The sequence below is a fragment of the Gekko japonicus genome, unplaced genomic scaffold (genome assembly GCF_001447785.1).
Source record: "Gekko japonicus isolate JY-2015 unplaced genomic scaffold, Gekko_japonicus_V1.1 scaffold76, whole genome shotgun sequence".
NCBI classification, from domain to species: Eukaryota; Metazoa; Chordata; class Lepidosauria; order Squamata; family Gekkonidae; genus Gekko; species Gekko japonicus.
The window spans coordinates 396079-410619 of NW_015166420.1; the positions used below are offsets into that span (position 1 = coordinate 396079).

The 14541-nt window shown below is 48.0% G+C and overlaps 1 protein-coding gene across 1 annotated transcript in view; it reads right to left on the reverse strand.

Moving 5' to 3' along the window:
* The window catches only part of NOC2L (NOC2-like nucleolar associated transcriptional repressor), an 87327-nt gene that overhangs the window by 39904 nt on the left and 32882 nt on the right, over positions 1-14541 (reverse strand). The window contains exons 10-11 of the mRNA XM_015411658.1: positions 13510-13649; positions 747-858 (exon numbers count right to left, since the gene is read on the reverse strand). Of these exons, the coding sequence (XP_015267144.1) occupies positions 747-858; positions 13510-13649 (252 nt within the window). The remainder of the gene's footprint in view (positions 1-746; positions 859-13509; positions 13650-14541) is intronic.

Consider the following 14541-nt stretch of genomic DNA (forward strand, 5'->3'; position numbering starts at 1 on the left):
GTCACCACATCTTAAAAAGGATATTATAGCTTTGGAAAAAGTGCAGAAAAGGGCAACTCGAATGATAAAAGGGTTGGAACACTTTCCCTATGAGGAACGGTTAAGGCGCTTAGGGCTCTTTAGCTTGGAGAAACGACGACTGAGGGGTGGCATGATTGAGGTTTACAAGATTATGCATGGGAAAGAGCAGGTAGAGAAAGAGGTACTTTTCTCCCTTTCTCACAATACAAGAACTCGTGGGCACTCCATGAAATTGCTAAGAGGTCGGGTTAGAATGGATAAAAGGAAGTACTTCTTCACCCAAATAGTGATTAACATATGGAATTCACTGCCACAGGAAGTGGTGGCGGCTACAAGCATGGACGGCTTCAAAAGGGAATTAGATAGGCATATGGAGCAGAGGTCCATCAGTGGCTATGAGCCACAAGGTATAGATAGGGGCTCTGGGGCAAGTGACGCTCTGTCTTCTTGGTGCTTGGGGGGGGCAACAATGGAAGGGCTTCTAATATCCTGGCCCCACTGGTGGACCTCCTGATGGCACCTGGTATTTTTGGCCACTGTGTGACAGAGTGTTGGACTAGATGGGCCTTTGGCCTGATCCAACATTGGCGTCTCTTATGTTCTTATGTTAAGCCATTCACTTTAGCCTGACCTACCTCACAGGGTTGCTGGGTGGGGGGGGGGGGGAACCAAGGGAACACATACACTGAGAAACAGCACAGCAATGCAGAACGAGAGATGCTCACCTCCAAGATGAAGGGCAGAACGGGAATGAACGTCCGAGTGTTCTCCGACAACAGGGTGAGAGCCCGAACGCAGTGCATGCGCAAGGGGTAGAAACGAGCCGTGGGCACCAGCCTTGTGGGGACAGAGAGAGCAAAACCAGAGTGATTATAAGCCTTGGATCTGAATTCTGACTCTACAGCAAAGGGCTCCACTTGCACTACACAGGAGGACGAGCTATCTGTACATCAGCCAAGCTCACAAACAAGCTGAAGCTGAGAGAGAGCAGGCACCTAAACCAGTTCCTGGCAGAGGCCAGGATCGAACCGGGGACCTTCTGGACTACGGCTTACTGTGCTTCACAGCTAGCAGTGAAAGGCAAGCAAATGCAGCGTTTTGTACTGAGATTCAGCGTCACCTGGTGATGAGACCGAAGCTGGTTCAAGTGAAGATTAAAAGGACGAGGTCGGTACGAAGGGAGGAAACGACGGAGAGAAACGGTGCCGCATGGATACTCTGGGAGGGAAATTGCTTCTACAGGTACAGCATCCATAGCTAAAGGTGACTCTCCCAGAGCCAACTGTTAAATCCATTTGCTGGCCAGAGACACAACAGCCCTGCCGTTATATGAAAAACATATGCTTGCCTGCCAAAGACAGACTACTGGGTCCAGATGACAGGCAGCAGCTCTCAGGCTGGGAAAGTTCTTTCCCCAAGACCTGGAACCTGAGACCCCATAGCTGGAGACACCAGTCGCTAAAGCTGGAACGTACCACTGAGCTAGGAACAATACCTGCAGAGCTGCAGAGAGAAGCCTGGATCTCACCAGTGTTACCTGGCTCAGCCCCAACTCCCCCTCCCTCTAAACAGCTCAGATGTTCACATGAGTTCAGGAGTTATTATCCTCCCAGAGTGACTGCGCTGGTAAAACAGTCCCAAAGAGCCAGGCAAAAGGGAAGCTATTTCCACCCCCCACGTACACAAACCCGGCTCTCAAAAATTCCCTTCCCTGCTTTCAAAACCATTTTACAACCTGATTCCCAGATCGCAGCTCCGGTTCTGAGAAGCAAACCCCACCGCACTGGCCCCCAGAAGACTGCTGAGGTCGTAAAAGCAAAAGAGGGAGCGAACAACGCTGCATCAGCCGCACCGTATAAATCACGCGGCCGCCCCCTTCGCCTATTTCCCCCCCACCCTCCCCGCCAAATAGTGAAATAATTATCATTGGATCCATTATGGAAATAAATCTACTTTCGCACCCGAGACCTGGCAACCGGCAAAGGGGGATGACGAAAACCTTCTACAGGAATTAATTGATTGGGGGATAAACCTGTTAAAAGGTATAGATTTACTGTAAACCAAGGCCATTAATTTCCAGAGAGCTTCGAGACGTGGCAGTCGGCTTAAAAACTTTCCAGCGGCTAGGGACAGTCCGGGAATGAAGTATGCGCTGGTACGCTCTGTCGCCTGCTCCGGGCGGTGGGACTGGCCGCCTTGTGAGCCAAAAAAGAAAAAAGGAAAAGTCCACTGGCTGGAATGTTCTCTAACCCGGCCATGAAGTGCTTGCTGCACTCAGAACTATATTCAAAAGGCACATGAATTCTAAAATTCAGAAGCTTCCTAGTAGAAGCTTCCTGAGAGCCAGTTTGGTGTAGTAGTGGTTAAGTGCGCAGACTCTAACATGGGAGAATCGGGTTTGATTCCCCACTCCTCCACATGCAGCCAGCCGGGTGACCTTGGGTCAGTCACAAGTTCTCTCAGAGCTGCTTTCTCAGGAGAGGTCCTCGAAAGAGCTCTCTCAGCCACACGTACCTCACAGGGTGTCTGTTGTGGGTAGAGGAAGGGAAGGAGATTGTAAGCTGCTCTGAGAGGTGGGGGTATACAATCTCCTCCCCCTTCTCCATTCATATACAATAAGGTACACTGGGGTCCCCCAACATGGTGTCTGTGGGTACGTTGGCGCCCGCCAACACCTTTCCTGGCACCAACGAATTGTTTTTAGAAACTGGGTGGGGCACTTAACCAGCAGGGTTTCTGACTGGCAACTGAAGATCTGACTGCCTGGACAGATTAAAACAATGTGGTTTCAGTTTGTAGTTGTGTCCACCACCCTGTCAGAATTCCAAAGGCGCTCATAGGCTCAAAAAGGTTGGGGACCCCTAATGTACAAAAATGCATCTCCCTATACACGCTGCTTTCTGCCCACCCACCTGGTCCCAGCAGACTAGTCCTGAGAGCCAGTTTGGTGTAGTGGTTAGGAGCGCGGACTCTAATCTGGGAGAACAGGGTTTGATTCCCCACTCCTCCACATGCAGCTGCTGGTGCGACCTTGGGTCAGTTACAAGTTGTCTCAGAGCTGTTTTCTCACGAGCATTTCTCAAAAGAGCTCTCTCAGCCCCATCTGTCTCACAGGGTGCCTGTTGTGGGGAGGGGAAGGGAAAGGAGATTGTAAGCCACTCTGAAACTCCTTCGGGTAGTGAAGGGCGAGGTTTAAATCCAATCTCTTCTCCTTCTTCTCTTGGCTAAGCTCTCCATTGTATTTTACTAGACTCTAACCACCACCCTACCTTTAAGAAGCTCAGGGCAGCATGCATCGTTCTCCCCTCCAATGTTTTAGCCTCACAACGACCCTACAAGGTAGGGTAGAGTGAGGAAAAGTGACTAGTCCAAGATCACCGAGTGACCTCAGTGGCTGAATTGGGATTTGAACCCAGATCTACCCTGTCCTAGGACAACACTAAATACGACACCACACTGACCCACTCAAAACATGCTTGCAGCTAGTAAAATGGCCACTGCTTCCCTATCAACAGTGAGTCTTAGCCTGTAGATAGCTCCTTAGATTTATGCAAATTAAGTACCTCACCCACGTCACCTGAATAATTTTTGCAACAACCCTGTAATGCAGGTCAATACGATTTGTTCCCTCACCTGGGAGATGGAGAATAAGGACTTCCCGAAGGCCACCTAGTTAGTGAGGCCATGGTAGAGGTAAGATCTGAATTCACAAGAAAGACCTACCTGAGGGACCGCCTTTCCCCATATAGACCCCAGAGAGCGCTACGGTCTGGGGCCCAACACCGATTGACTATTCCGGGCCCCAAGGATGTAAGGTTCACCAGTACCAGGACCAGAGCTTTTTCTGCGGCGGCTCCTTACTTGTGGAACGAGCGCTCTCCTGGAGATCAGGGCCCTGCGGGACCTTTTACAGTTCCGCAGGGCCTGTAAGACGGAGCTCTTCCGCCAGGCCTTTCAATAGGAGCTGCCACTACTGTTACCACCAACGATCCTAGTGAATGCTTGGATCCTAAGTCTAACCCAGACATATTGCCGGGTCCATCGGCGCGAGGGATGACGATTAGAAGAAAAACGCAGAGTGAGAGCCGGAATGCACGCCCTCTAATTTTTAGTACTGTATGCACTTTACTGTTAATCGTTAATTATGTTTGAATTGAGTATGTTTTATGTGATTTTATAATACTTGGTACCGCCTTGTTAGCCACCCTGAGCCTGCTCGCAGGATGGGCGGGGTATAAATATAATAAATAAATAAATAAATAAATAAGAGATGGAGACTGCCTACAGACGATCCCCTGGGTGCTAGGTTAGCGTAAAAGCTGAGTGGATGACCTGCGACCCAGGCAGTCATGGGTTCAAACTTCACCCCAGGCTTCCGAAGGATGCGTTCGCTCAGCTTCAATTCCCCCACTGGGAATAAAAACACTGGCCTACTTTTCACTGTGAAATTATTTAGGCTCTGCTTTTCTCCCCACTGGAGACCCAAAGCAACTTATCAGACTGTACCCTCTCCCTCCACCTTATCTTGGCAACAACAGGTCCCTGAAGTAGACTGTAACAGGCCCGAAGTCAACATATGGGCTTCCTCCACAACAGAGCGGGGATTCAAACCTGGTTACTCCAGGGCCTCGTTCATCACTCTAACCACTACGCCACGCTGGCCAATGCTAAGTATTGTTATCATCAGCCCGTGCTCTGTTCTGTGGCCTATTTAGCCCCAAAGCGAGCCAGCCCCATGACACACACAGCACTGCCTGGCCACCAAGGATGGGAAGACAGCAGGGTGTGGCGAGGCGAGGAAGTCGCCACAGCTTTTTACAATAAATCTTTTAATGACGGGATTATTTTTTATTAGCTCCTCATCCGTCACTGGCAGGGAAGGCCAGATGCGGCCCTAAAGGCTTTGGCTGGGACCGTACTGAAGTCGAACAAGGGCAAGGATTACCACAGAACGGCCCCCTCTCCCGCTCCAGAAGAGCCGCGCATCTCCCCCAATGCGGTTCTCCAGGAAGAGGAAACGAGAGTGTCGTGGTCAAAGAACCAAGGCCCACCAAAGACCTCACTGGGCAAGCAACCCTTCACTTACTCCCCTCACCCTAGCCTAATTCATGAGGTTTTATGATAATTAGCAGAAACGTTATTGAAACAATGGAAAAAATAAACTTGCAGGCCCACACGGCACTACAAAATGAGGTTCCTAGGGTGCAGGATCCTCCCCGCCTCCTCCTGTTACCTGCCGCCACTCCAGCAGCCAAGAGGAGGCAACAACAAAAATATCATTTGTCAGGTGACGGTGTGACATCACTGCAGGAGGGAACCTGGAAGTGACATCAGTCCACTGCAGGAATCGGCGGAAACTCTATAGTTTTGTCATAAAGTTTCCAGCAATGCCTAGAATGGACTGACGTCGCTTGACAGCACTCCTGATGTCCCATTGCCACCTCATCCCCATACTCCCATGTCATACGTGAACATGGGACCAGAAGTGAAGGGTCAAATCCCAACTCTGACTAATCAAATCACACCTCAGGGGGAGCCTGGGATGAGTCTTTCACAAATCCGCCTCACAAACAAGAATTCTGTGGGGAAAGTAGTGCTCGGAGGCTGCAGTGAAGGAGGGGAAAGAATGTGGCGGTGGCCTGAGAGGGTTTTGAAAGCTCACCCCACCCCATGACAGGTATCTTGGAGCCAGTGTGTCAGGAAATGTACCACACAAATACAAAAATTACCACAGAAAAGGGGGTGTGGGGAACCGGCAGCGCTCTCATTCACTGGGTGAGGCGACTCTCCTCAGCACCAGCTCTCCTTACCAACATTTCACAGATGAAAATAAGGACATATTTGCTACACCTCAATTATGATATTTAGGATCACTGTCAGAGAACCCCAACACACACACACACACACACACAATTACACCTTGCTGAAGTCTACTCCACCAGCTTTGCTGTATTAACATACCCTTAACAGCTTAACATACTCTTAACAGCTGAGAGTCAGTTTGGTGTAGTAGAGCCAGCTTAACATACCCTTAACAGCTGAGAGCCAGTTTGGTGTAGTGGTTAAGTGCGCGGACTCTAGTCTGGGAGAACCGGGTTTGATTCCCCACTTCCCCACTTGCACCTGCTGGATGACCTTGGGCAAGCCGTAGCTCTGGCACAGCTGTCCTTGAAAAAGAGCAGTTTCTGTCAGAGTTCTCAAATAAGGACATATTTGCTACACCTCAATTATGATATCTAGGATCTCTGTCAGAGAACCCCCAACACACACACACTATTACACCTTGCTGAAGTCTCTACTCCACCAGCTTTGCTGTATTAATATACCCTTAACAGCTTGTGGTGTAGTGGTCAAGATGTCAGATTAGTATCTGGGAGACCCAAGTTTGAATCCCAGAATGGTCCATGGAACCTTGCTGGGTGACAATGAGCCAGTAATACTCTCTCAGCCTAAACTACCTTGCTGGGTTGTTGTGAGGATAAACTGCCTTCTACTGAATCAGACCCTTGGTCCATCAATGTCAGTATTGTCTACTCAGACTGGCAGCGGCCGTCAAAGGTCTTTCCCATCACCTCTTACTTTTGTTTTTATCAGCGATACAGGGATTGAACCTGGGACCTTCTGCATGCCAAGCAGATGCTTCACCACTGAGCCACAGACAGGTGGGGTACAAATGAATTAAATAAATTATCCTGCCCGGATTTAAATAACAAGAGGAAGTTTGTTCTTTGGTTAAAGAACCACCTAAAACTGCCCTCCCACACGTTCTCAACAGCTCAGAACACCTTGCCGCAGTTGTGCATACATGGTGCTTTGGCATCCGTGTGCCCACATGTACTGCTGGAGACTCTGGGGAAGGAACTAAACCCTGAAGAACAACACTAGCCAGTCGCACTAAAACATTTTAACCCGGCTTTCCCCCACACAGCAAAAACGGGGACAGCGATTTACCAGAGAGAAAACCGGGCTGTCGCTGGAAAACAGTGGCGGGAAAACGCCTCAGCCGCCGCTCTGCTATACATTTTGTTCTCGGCAAAGCAATTCCTGAGCAACAGCCGCCAAAATCCAATCTGGCAGCCGAGCGCGACATCCTGAACCCTGCGAGACCACTCCATCAACCCCATAATCTCCGCCAAACCGTGCAAAATTAAGGCCAGCTGGGGCCGCTCCATTTTCCTGTAACATCGTTCCTCATTTCCCCTTCCCGCCCCCCACCATTACGCTCTTAACGGGGAGGGTCTGTTTCCCCCTAGGTGCACAGGACGGTGAGAATCCGGAGGAAGCACGTGAAAGGAGCCAATTCTGGCAACCCCTGGGCCGCTAGTTATCTTGTTTAAACACATTTCAAATTCCGCCCTAGTCCCTGCCTGAAGCAATAAACCTCTAGCAGATGACAAACCCCCCCCAACCATGTTCCAAGACAGTTGAGAAGTAAGAATGGAAGTCCCCCCCCCACCCCCAATCCCTTTACTCCCTCTGGTTTCTCGCTTCCGCTCCTCTATCGTTTCTCTAGGGCAAAGCTCCACCTTGTGGATGAAAGTTAGAAGGAGAAAATATATATATATACACTACGGGTTTCTCTCCTACCACGATCTCAAGAGGATCATAAAACACACTCCTAGGGGCATCCATCTAAAATGAGTCATCTGGGGATTCCAATTTAAAGTCAACAACTTCCAGGGCAGAAGCAAGAACAGCAGACAGTGCCAGATGCAGGGAGTCAGGTTCGAATCCCCACTGAATTCTGAAGCTCTGTGGGTCACTCCGTATCTCCCATTCCCCTGGGCTTTTGTGAGGATAAAAACTCCTCGGTGGAAGAAAAGAATAATAAATTAGATATGGGGCACAGTGGCCTAAAGAGACATTGGAGTATTGGTTTTTTATTGTTTCATTAATTACTCAGCATAAACCGGCAATAATGTTCATTATTATCTAAATGCCCACAAAAACAAGGCATGATTTAATATCAAAATACAGAATTCAGTCAAGAGTTACAAAACTCTATCATCAGCAGCCTATGTACATATTTTTTAATTCTGTTGTGGGTATGACCTGCCTTTCTCTTGCTATGGAACTCAGAGCGGTGAACCTAAAGACTTGGATCCTGTGGCATGTGAACTGAGCTGGGCTATATAAACAGCAGTTTCCCCATGGGTCAGTGGAATTATTAGGAAGGGGATTGAAAACAAATCAGCCAGTATCATCATGCCCCTGTATAAATCAGTGGTACGGCCTCATTTGGAATACTGTGTACAGTTCTGCTCACCGCACCTCAAAAAAGATATTACGACATTGTAAAAAATGCAGAAAAGGGCAATGAAAATGATTAAGGGGATGGAACCCCTTCCCTGTGAAGAAAGGTTAAAGAAGTTAGGGCTCTTTAGCTTGGAGAAACAACTGAGGGGTGACATGATAGAGGTTTACAGAATTATGTATGGGATAGAGAAGTTGGAGAAAGAAGTACTTTTCTCCCTTTCTCACAATACAAGAGCTGGCAAGATTATTCTCAAAATGATACTTGCAATAAAAAAGGTAAAGGTTTCCCTTGCTCGAAAGCCAGTCGATCCAACTCTAGGGGGCGGTGCTCATCTCCGTTTCCAAGCCGAAGAGCCAGCGCTGTCTGAAGACATTTCCGTGGTCATGTGGCCAGCATGACTAAACGCCACCCCGGCCCCGATACTTGCAACAGTGGGCTTAAATTATGGGCGAAAAGGTATTGGCTGGATATTAGGAAATTTTGTTTTACAGTAAGAGTAGTTCATCAGTGGAACTGGCTGCGTAGGGAGGTGGTGAGCTCCCCCTCACAGGTAGTCTTCAAGCAGTGGCTGGATGAACACTTGCCAGGGATGCTTTAGCCCAGTGGTGGCGAACCTATGGCACGGGTGCCAGAGGTGGCACTCAGAGCCCTCTCTGTGGGCACCACGCGTGCCATCGCCCCAGCCAGGCCCAGACCATCATTAAAGTGTTGAATTCTCTGCCAAATAATTTAAAGTAAATGTAAGCATTTGGGATTGCTTTCCTTACTTTGTTTGGATCATCTTAAGTTAATGTATGAGTTGTTTTTTCTGAAGTAAAACCTCAGTATTCAGGTTAAATTGCCGTGTTGGCACTTTGCAATAAATAAGTGGGTTTTGGGTCGCAGTTCGGGCATTCAGTCTCTAAAAGGTTCGCCATCATTGCTTTAGCCTGTTCCTGCATTGAGCAGGGGGTTGGACTAGATGACCACTATGGCACCTTCCAACTCTATTATTCTATTATTCCTATTTACGTCCTCATAAACTTCATCCTAGACATGCCATTCTGAATAATGGTGTTTGCCGCAATGTTACTGTCATGGTTGTTTATTGTAGGTGCAGAGCATCAGTGGGGCAGGAAGGAGAATAAACACACACACATGCACATCCCCAATGCTCCCTCTAAGCCGTGGAGTCTTGTGAGCAGAAATTCTACTTTGTGAGCTCCTGGCATTAACGTTGTGAGCGAGCAATTTGGCTACTGCATAAATCAGTTTGCTCTGGAGCCATCCTTCCTGAGCTAAGAGGAAAATGTTGAGCTGGAGGCTAGAAAACTGTGAGCTAGCTCACACTAACTCAGCTTAGAGGGAACACTGCGACACCACCAGATCCCATTAAGACAGCCCGACACGAAACGCTGGTCTGGATGTAACAGTCGCCAATAAATTCCACTCCCTCCTCATATTCTCCCAAAGACCAGTCGGGCTTCTCGTTCCAGAAAGCCTCCAGGCAGCTGATTTATCTGCCCGGACAGGTGGAAAACGGCTCCGACTCGTTGGCAGGACAATTAAAAGCACCGCTTAAGTGACAGGAAGACCTCTCTCCGGGGAAGAGAGAGCGAAGGGAGAAGGAGACCCGGCAGGCTCCGGAAACCACTGAAACCTGTTTATCTCCATCGACACTCGGAGCAACCTGGGAGCGCAAGCGGGGTGCCGTTCGGAAACCTAGAATCCGGACGCGGTATTAACAGGATTTCTGAAGATTTGCTGGAGTATACCGCACGCCTATTAACCACCAACGGTTTCCAATCGCGGTATCAGCTGTCGTGCATGTGTTTTCGAAATAACAAGAACTCCAGAAGTCTTCCTACGTGGAGGCAGTTTTACGCAAACGAACGGCGCATCGGCTCAACTAATCTGCTACCACCTACAGCCGTCGCCCGTTTTGCAACCGTATGTTTGCGGCAGCTTCCAATTCCCTAATCTTTATGATAAGGGACATGCGCTCAGGGGAATGAGAAAACAAGATCTGTGGGCCCTGACAGCCACTGCACAGGAGAAAAACAATATAAGGGAGCCAACAAAATCTGAGAGAGAAAGAGGCAGAAACTCAGAAGGCGTGGCTGAAAGCACAGATTAAAACCACCGTGTCCGAAGTCTAGGATTCACTCCCAAGGCAAGCCACCCTTACCTGACCAATCTAGGAGGAAATGTTTTATTTCTATACAGGATTTGCACCCTGCCTTTCCCACTGTGGAGCCAAAGCACACTTCCTTTGGATTTTGAGTAAAGTATGCATAGGCTGAGACAAGCACTATCTTAGGAGAAAGCCAGAGTGGAATACTGACTAGAGTTCCAGACTAGGAGCTGGGAAACCCAAGTTCGAATTCCCACTCTACCACAAAGATCACTGAGTGAACGTGGGCCGGTCACTGGGTGAACTTAGGCCAGTCACTGCCTGTTATGAAGGCAAAATGGAAGGGAGACTCATGTCAGGCGCCCTGAGCTCATTGGAGGAATGGTGTGATACAGAGGAGGACTTATACCCGCCCCTTCACTCGGAGTCTCAGAGCGGCTTACAATCTCCTTCCCTTCCTCTCCCCACAACAGACACCCTGTGAGGTTGGTGGGGCTGAGAGAGCTCTCTGAGGACTGCTCTTGAGAGAACCCAAGGTCACACCAGCAGCTGCATGTGGAGGCGTGGGGAATCAAACACGGTTCTCCCAGATTAGTGTCTGTGCTCTCAGCCACTACGCCAAACTGGCAAGAGGAGCTCCATCCTTTGTAAAAGAGAACACCTCTTCCAAGAGAACACCTGCAATCTATAGCTTTTAAATTAAAAACACATTGCCCAATTAACTGGGAACACATTTTTAGCCCATCGGTAGGTTTTAAGTGGTGAATCTAACTGATTCGTGGCCTCAGGGAGCAATCTTCGGGAGGTCTACTCAGAAAGTACGTCCCATTTCACTCAATAAAGCTTACTTGCAGGAAAGTGTTCTTAGGATGGCAGTCCTCCTATACAGATAACATGCCTTTAGAAGTAGGTTCCCTGGGAGATATTTCAAGGTCTCTATATATTTCTGGAAGGGTTTTTTTTTGCTGGTTTAATTCAAATGGCTTTTGATGGCCGGGGATAGAGGCAAACAGACCTGGGGACTCTGCCGGGCACCCAGTATTACCTAACTAAGGGCCAGTATTAAAAACCTAGTTAAAACTTATATAATATATAAAAATGCAAGTATTTATTAGAGAGACAGTTAAAAACATACATAAGGGCCCAATGAAAGCCTCGTAAAAAAGTATAGCCTAAACACAAGGGCCAATACACATGACCTGGCGCGTTTCTGCCCTATTGGGGCCTTCTTCAGAGGTCAAACAATATTGAGGTACGCATAACTGCTATTTGCTTGAGGACATTCTTGCTCTGACTGATAGCCACATATGTGTTTTTGGACCTAAATTGGAAGATGTTCTAATTCAGCAACTGTGCATTTGGCACCAGACATATGACTTTCACCTTTTGAGGCCTCACCTTTTGAGGCCATCTCTGTCATGTGTCTCTAGATCTTGCTGCTTAACTTTCCTCTTCCTGGTCCAATATTCACTTATTGGTTATCTTATTTGCAATATGTATTTAAGCTATGCATACCTCAATATTGTTTGACCTCTGAAGAAGGCCCCAATAGGGTAGAAACGCGTCAGGTCATGTGTATTGGCCCTTGTGTTTAGGGTATACTTTTTTACGAGGCTTTCATTGGGCCCTTATGTATGTTTTTAACTGTCTCTCTAATAAATACTTGTATTTTTGTATATTATAAGTTTTAATTAGGTTTTTAATACTGGCCCTTCGTTAGACTTTCTTCTCACCCTTTTGGTTCTCGATTCCAGTTTTTGGGTCAGGTTTGTTTTCCCCTCCTGTGTCTTACCACCCAGTATTACCTTTCAGAGCAGTTTGACAACATAACTCAACTACTCAAAGGTTACTCAAAAAGCTGTGTCTTAACAAAAAGAATGTAGAAGTACTTAAACAAGTGAAAAAAAATAAGCACATTTAATCCATCTATCCCTCCACAATTTTTAAGAAGAGCAATACCAGGTCAGAGCAAAGATCCATCTAGGCCAGCAATGCAGATGACTCCAGAAATCCCAGAAGCAGGGCTGGATACTAACAATCCTCCTCTTAGGTGCACACATGCACACAACACCTCAACAACTGGCATGCAGCATATCCTGCCTCTAAAGTGGTTTACATAGAGAGTGATTAAAATGTGGCATTTGCTGCCAGAGGATGTAGTGATGGCCACAGGACTAAACAGCTTTAAAAGGGGATTTGATAGATTCATGCAGGGTAAGTCTATCAATGGCTACTAGTCAGGGTGGCTGAGTGGAACCTCCATGTTCAGAAGCACTAAGCCTCTGAATCCCAGAGCCAGGAGGCAACATTGGGGGAAGGTCTCGGCCTCTATGCCCTGTTGTTGGCCATCCAGAGGAACTGGCTGGCCACTGTGTGAGGATGCTGGACTAGATGGACCCCTGGCCTGATCCAGCAGGGCTCTTCTGATGTTCTCATGAAGGCCTTGGCCTCTATGCCCTGTTGCTGGCTGTTCAGAGGACCTGGCTGTCCACTGCGTGAGACAGGATGCTGGACTAGATGGACCCCTGGTCTGATCCAGCGGGGCTCTTCTGATGTTCTTATGAAGGCTTCGGGCTCTCTGCCCTGTTGTTGTCCGTCCAGAGGAACTCATTGGCCATTGTGTGAGACAGGATGCTAGATTAGATGGACCACTGGTTTGATTCAGCAGGGCTCTTTCTTCTTATGTTCTAATGAAGGCCTCGGCCTCTATGCCCGATTGTTGTCCATCCAGAGGAACTGGTTGGCCACTGTGTGAGACAGGATGCTGAACTATTGGTCTGATCCATGAGGGCTCTTCTTATGTTCTTATGGAGGATGCATTTTGCTCTCAGGACATAAGAGAAGCCATGTTGGATCAGGCCAATGGCTCATCCAGAACTAAGAGCCATCCCAAGTAGAGACACATCCTTCTAAGTCCACTGGAGTCAACAAGCTTAGGGAGGGCGTGCCTTCGCTTTGGACGGCACTGTTACCCTCTTCCGTGATTTTTTCCTAATCCATTTTTCAGAACCACCAAGACTACAGAAGCCGCATTCTTTTATCCATCCCCTCTTCCTAGTTAATGCATTTTTTCCCAGAAGGCCAACGAGGAAAAACAAAACCCTTTGCATCTACTTACTTAATGCAGCCGATGATGACCTGGGCCAGAGGGTAAATCAAAGGCTCCATGACATCGCTAGGGTAGATGGTACTCAAGACGCGGCACCAGAAGTACAGGCAGTGGATGTACTGCCAGTTGTAAACGGACTGGTAATTTTCCTGCAGAGAGGCATAAAGAAGCGAGGTTTGTAACTCAAGTTCAACCAAATCCAGTGCTTCAGAAAGAATCATACAGCCATTTGCAGACAACGATGTAGTTGTCGATTCAGCACACACCCCAACTCCATTCCCGACTGCTTAGTCCTCTACACAGAGCACAGTTCTGCTGTAAAGCATCACACCTTCATTCACATTACCTACAAATGTATATAATGGTGACTGCCCAACGCGCAAATCAAGTTGGAAAATGCATGTATTTTACAGCAAAAAAAATCTGACACAAGGAAACACAAAATGGCACAGATTCACAGGTTCGACTGGCACAACAGAGAAGCGAAATCAAAATGATCTAACCAGCAAGGGTGAGAAATCAGCACCTCTGGTTATAACTTAGACCCCCATTTCACAGCTGGTTAAAGGGGGGGGGGCAACAGTTATCCCCTACGCTTCAAAGTGCTATTTCCAAACATGAACTGCAAGTCCTTGATGAATCCAAGGCCCTGCCTGACCACCCAGCCTAGGACACGCGTACCTCAAGCTGACATTCTACTCCAGGACTGAGAGCCAGCCGAGTCTAGTGGTCTGCTGTCGTGTTAGTGATCTGGGAGACCCAGGTTCGAATCCCCACTCTGTCAGATAGACTCTCTTCCTTATCATACCTCACAGGGTCGTCACTGTGAGAATAAAATGGAGGAGGGGGGACTGTCGTATGGCACTTTGGGTCCCCACTGGGGAAAAATGTAGGAAGTGAATGAAGCAAATAAAAATAAATAAATGATAAACAGAGCTTCCTTCCTAGCTTTGTATAATATTGTAAGCCACTCTGGATTCCCCACTGGGAAGAAATGTTGGGTGCAAATGAAGTAAATTCAGGTCCCTGCCACACGGGGGG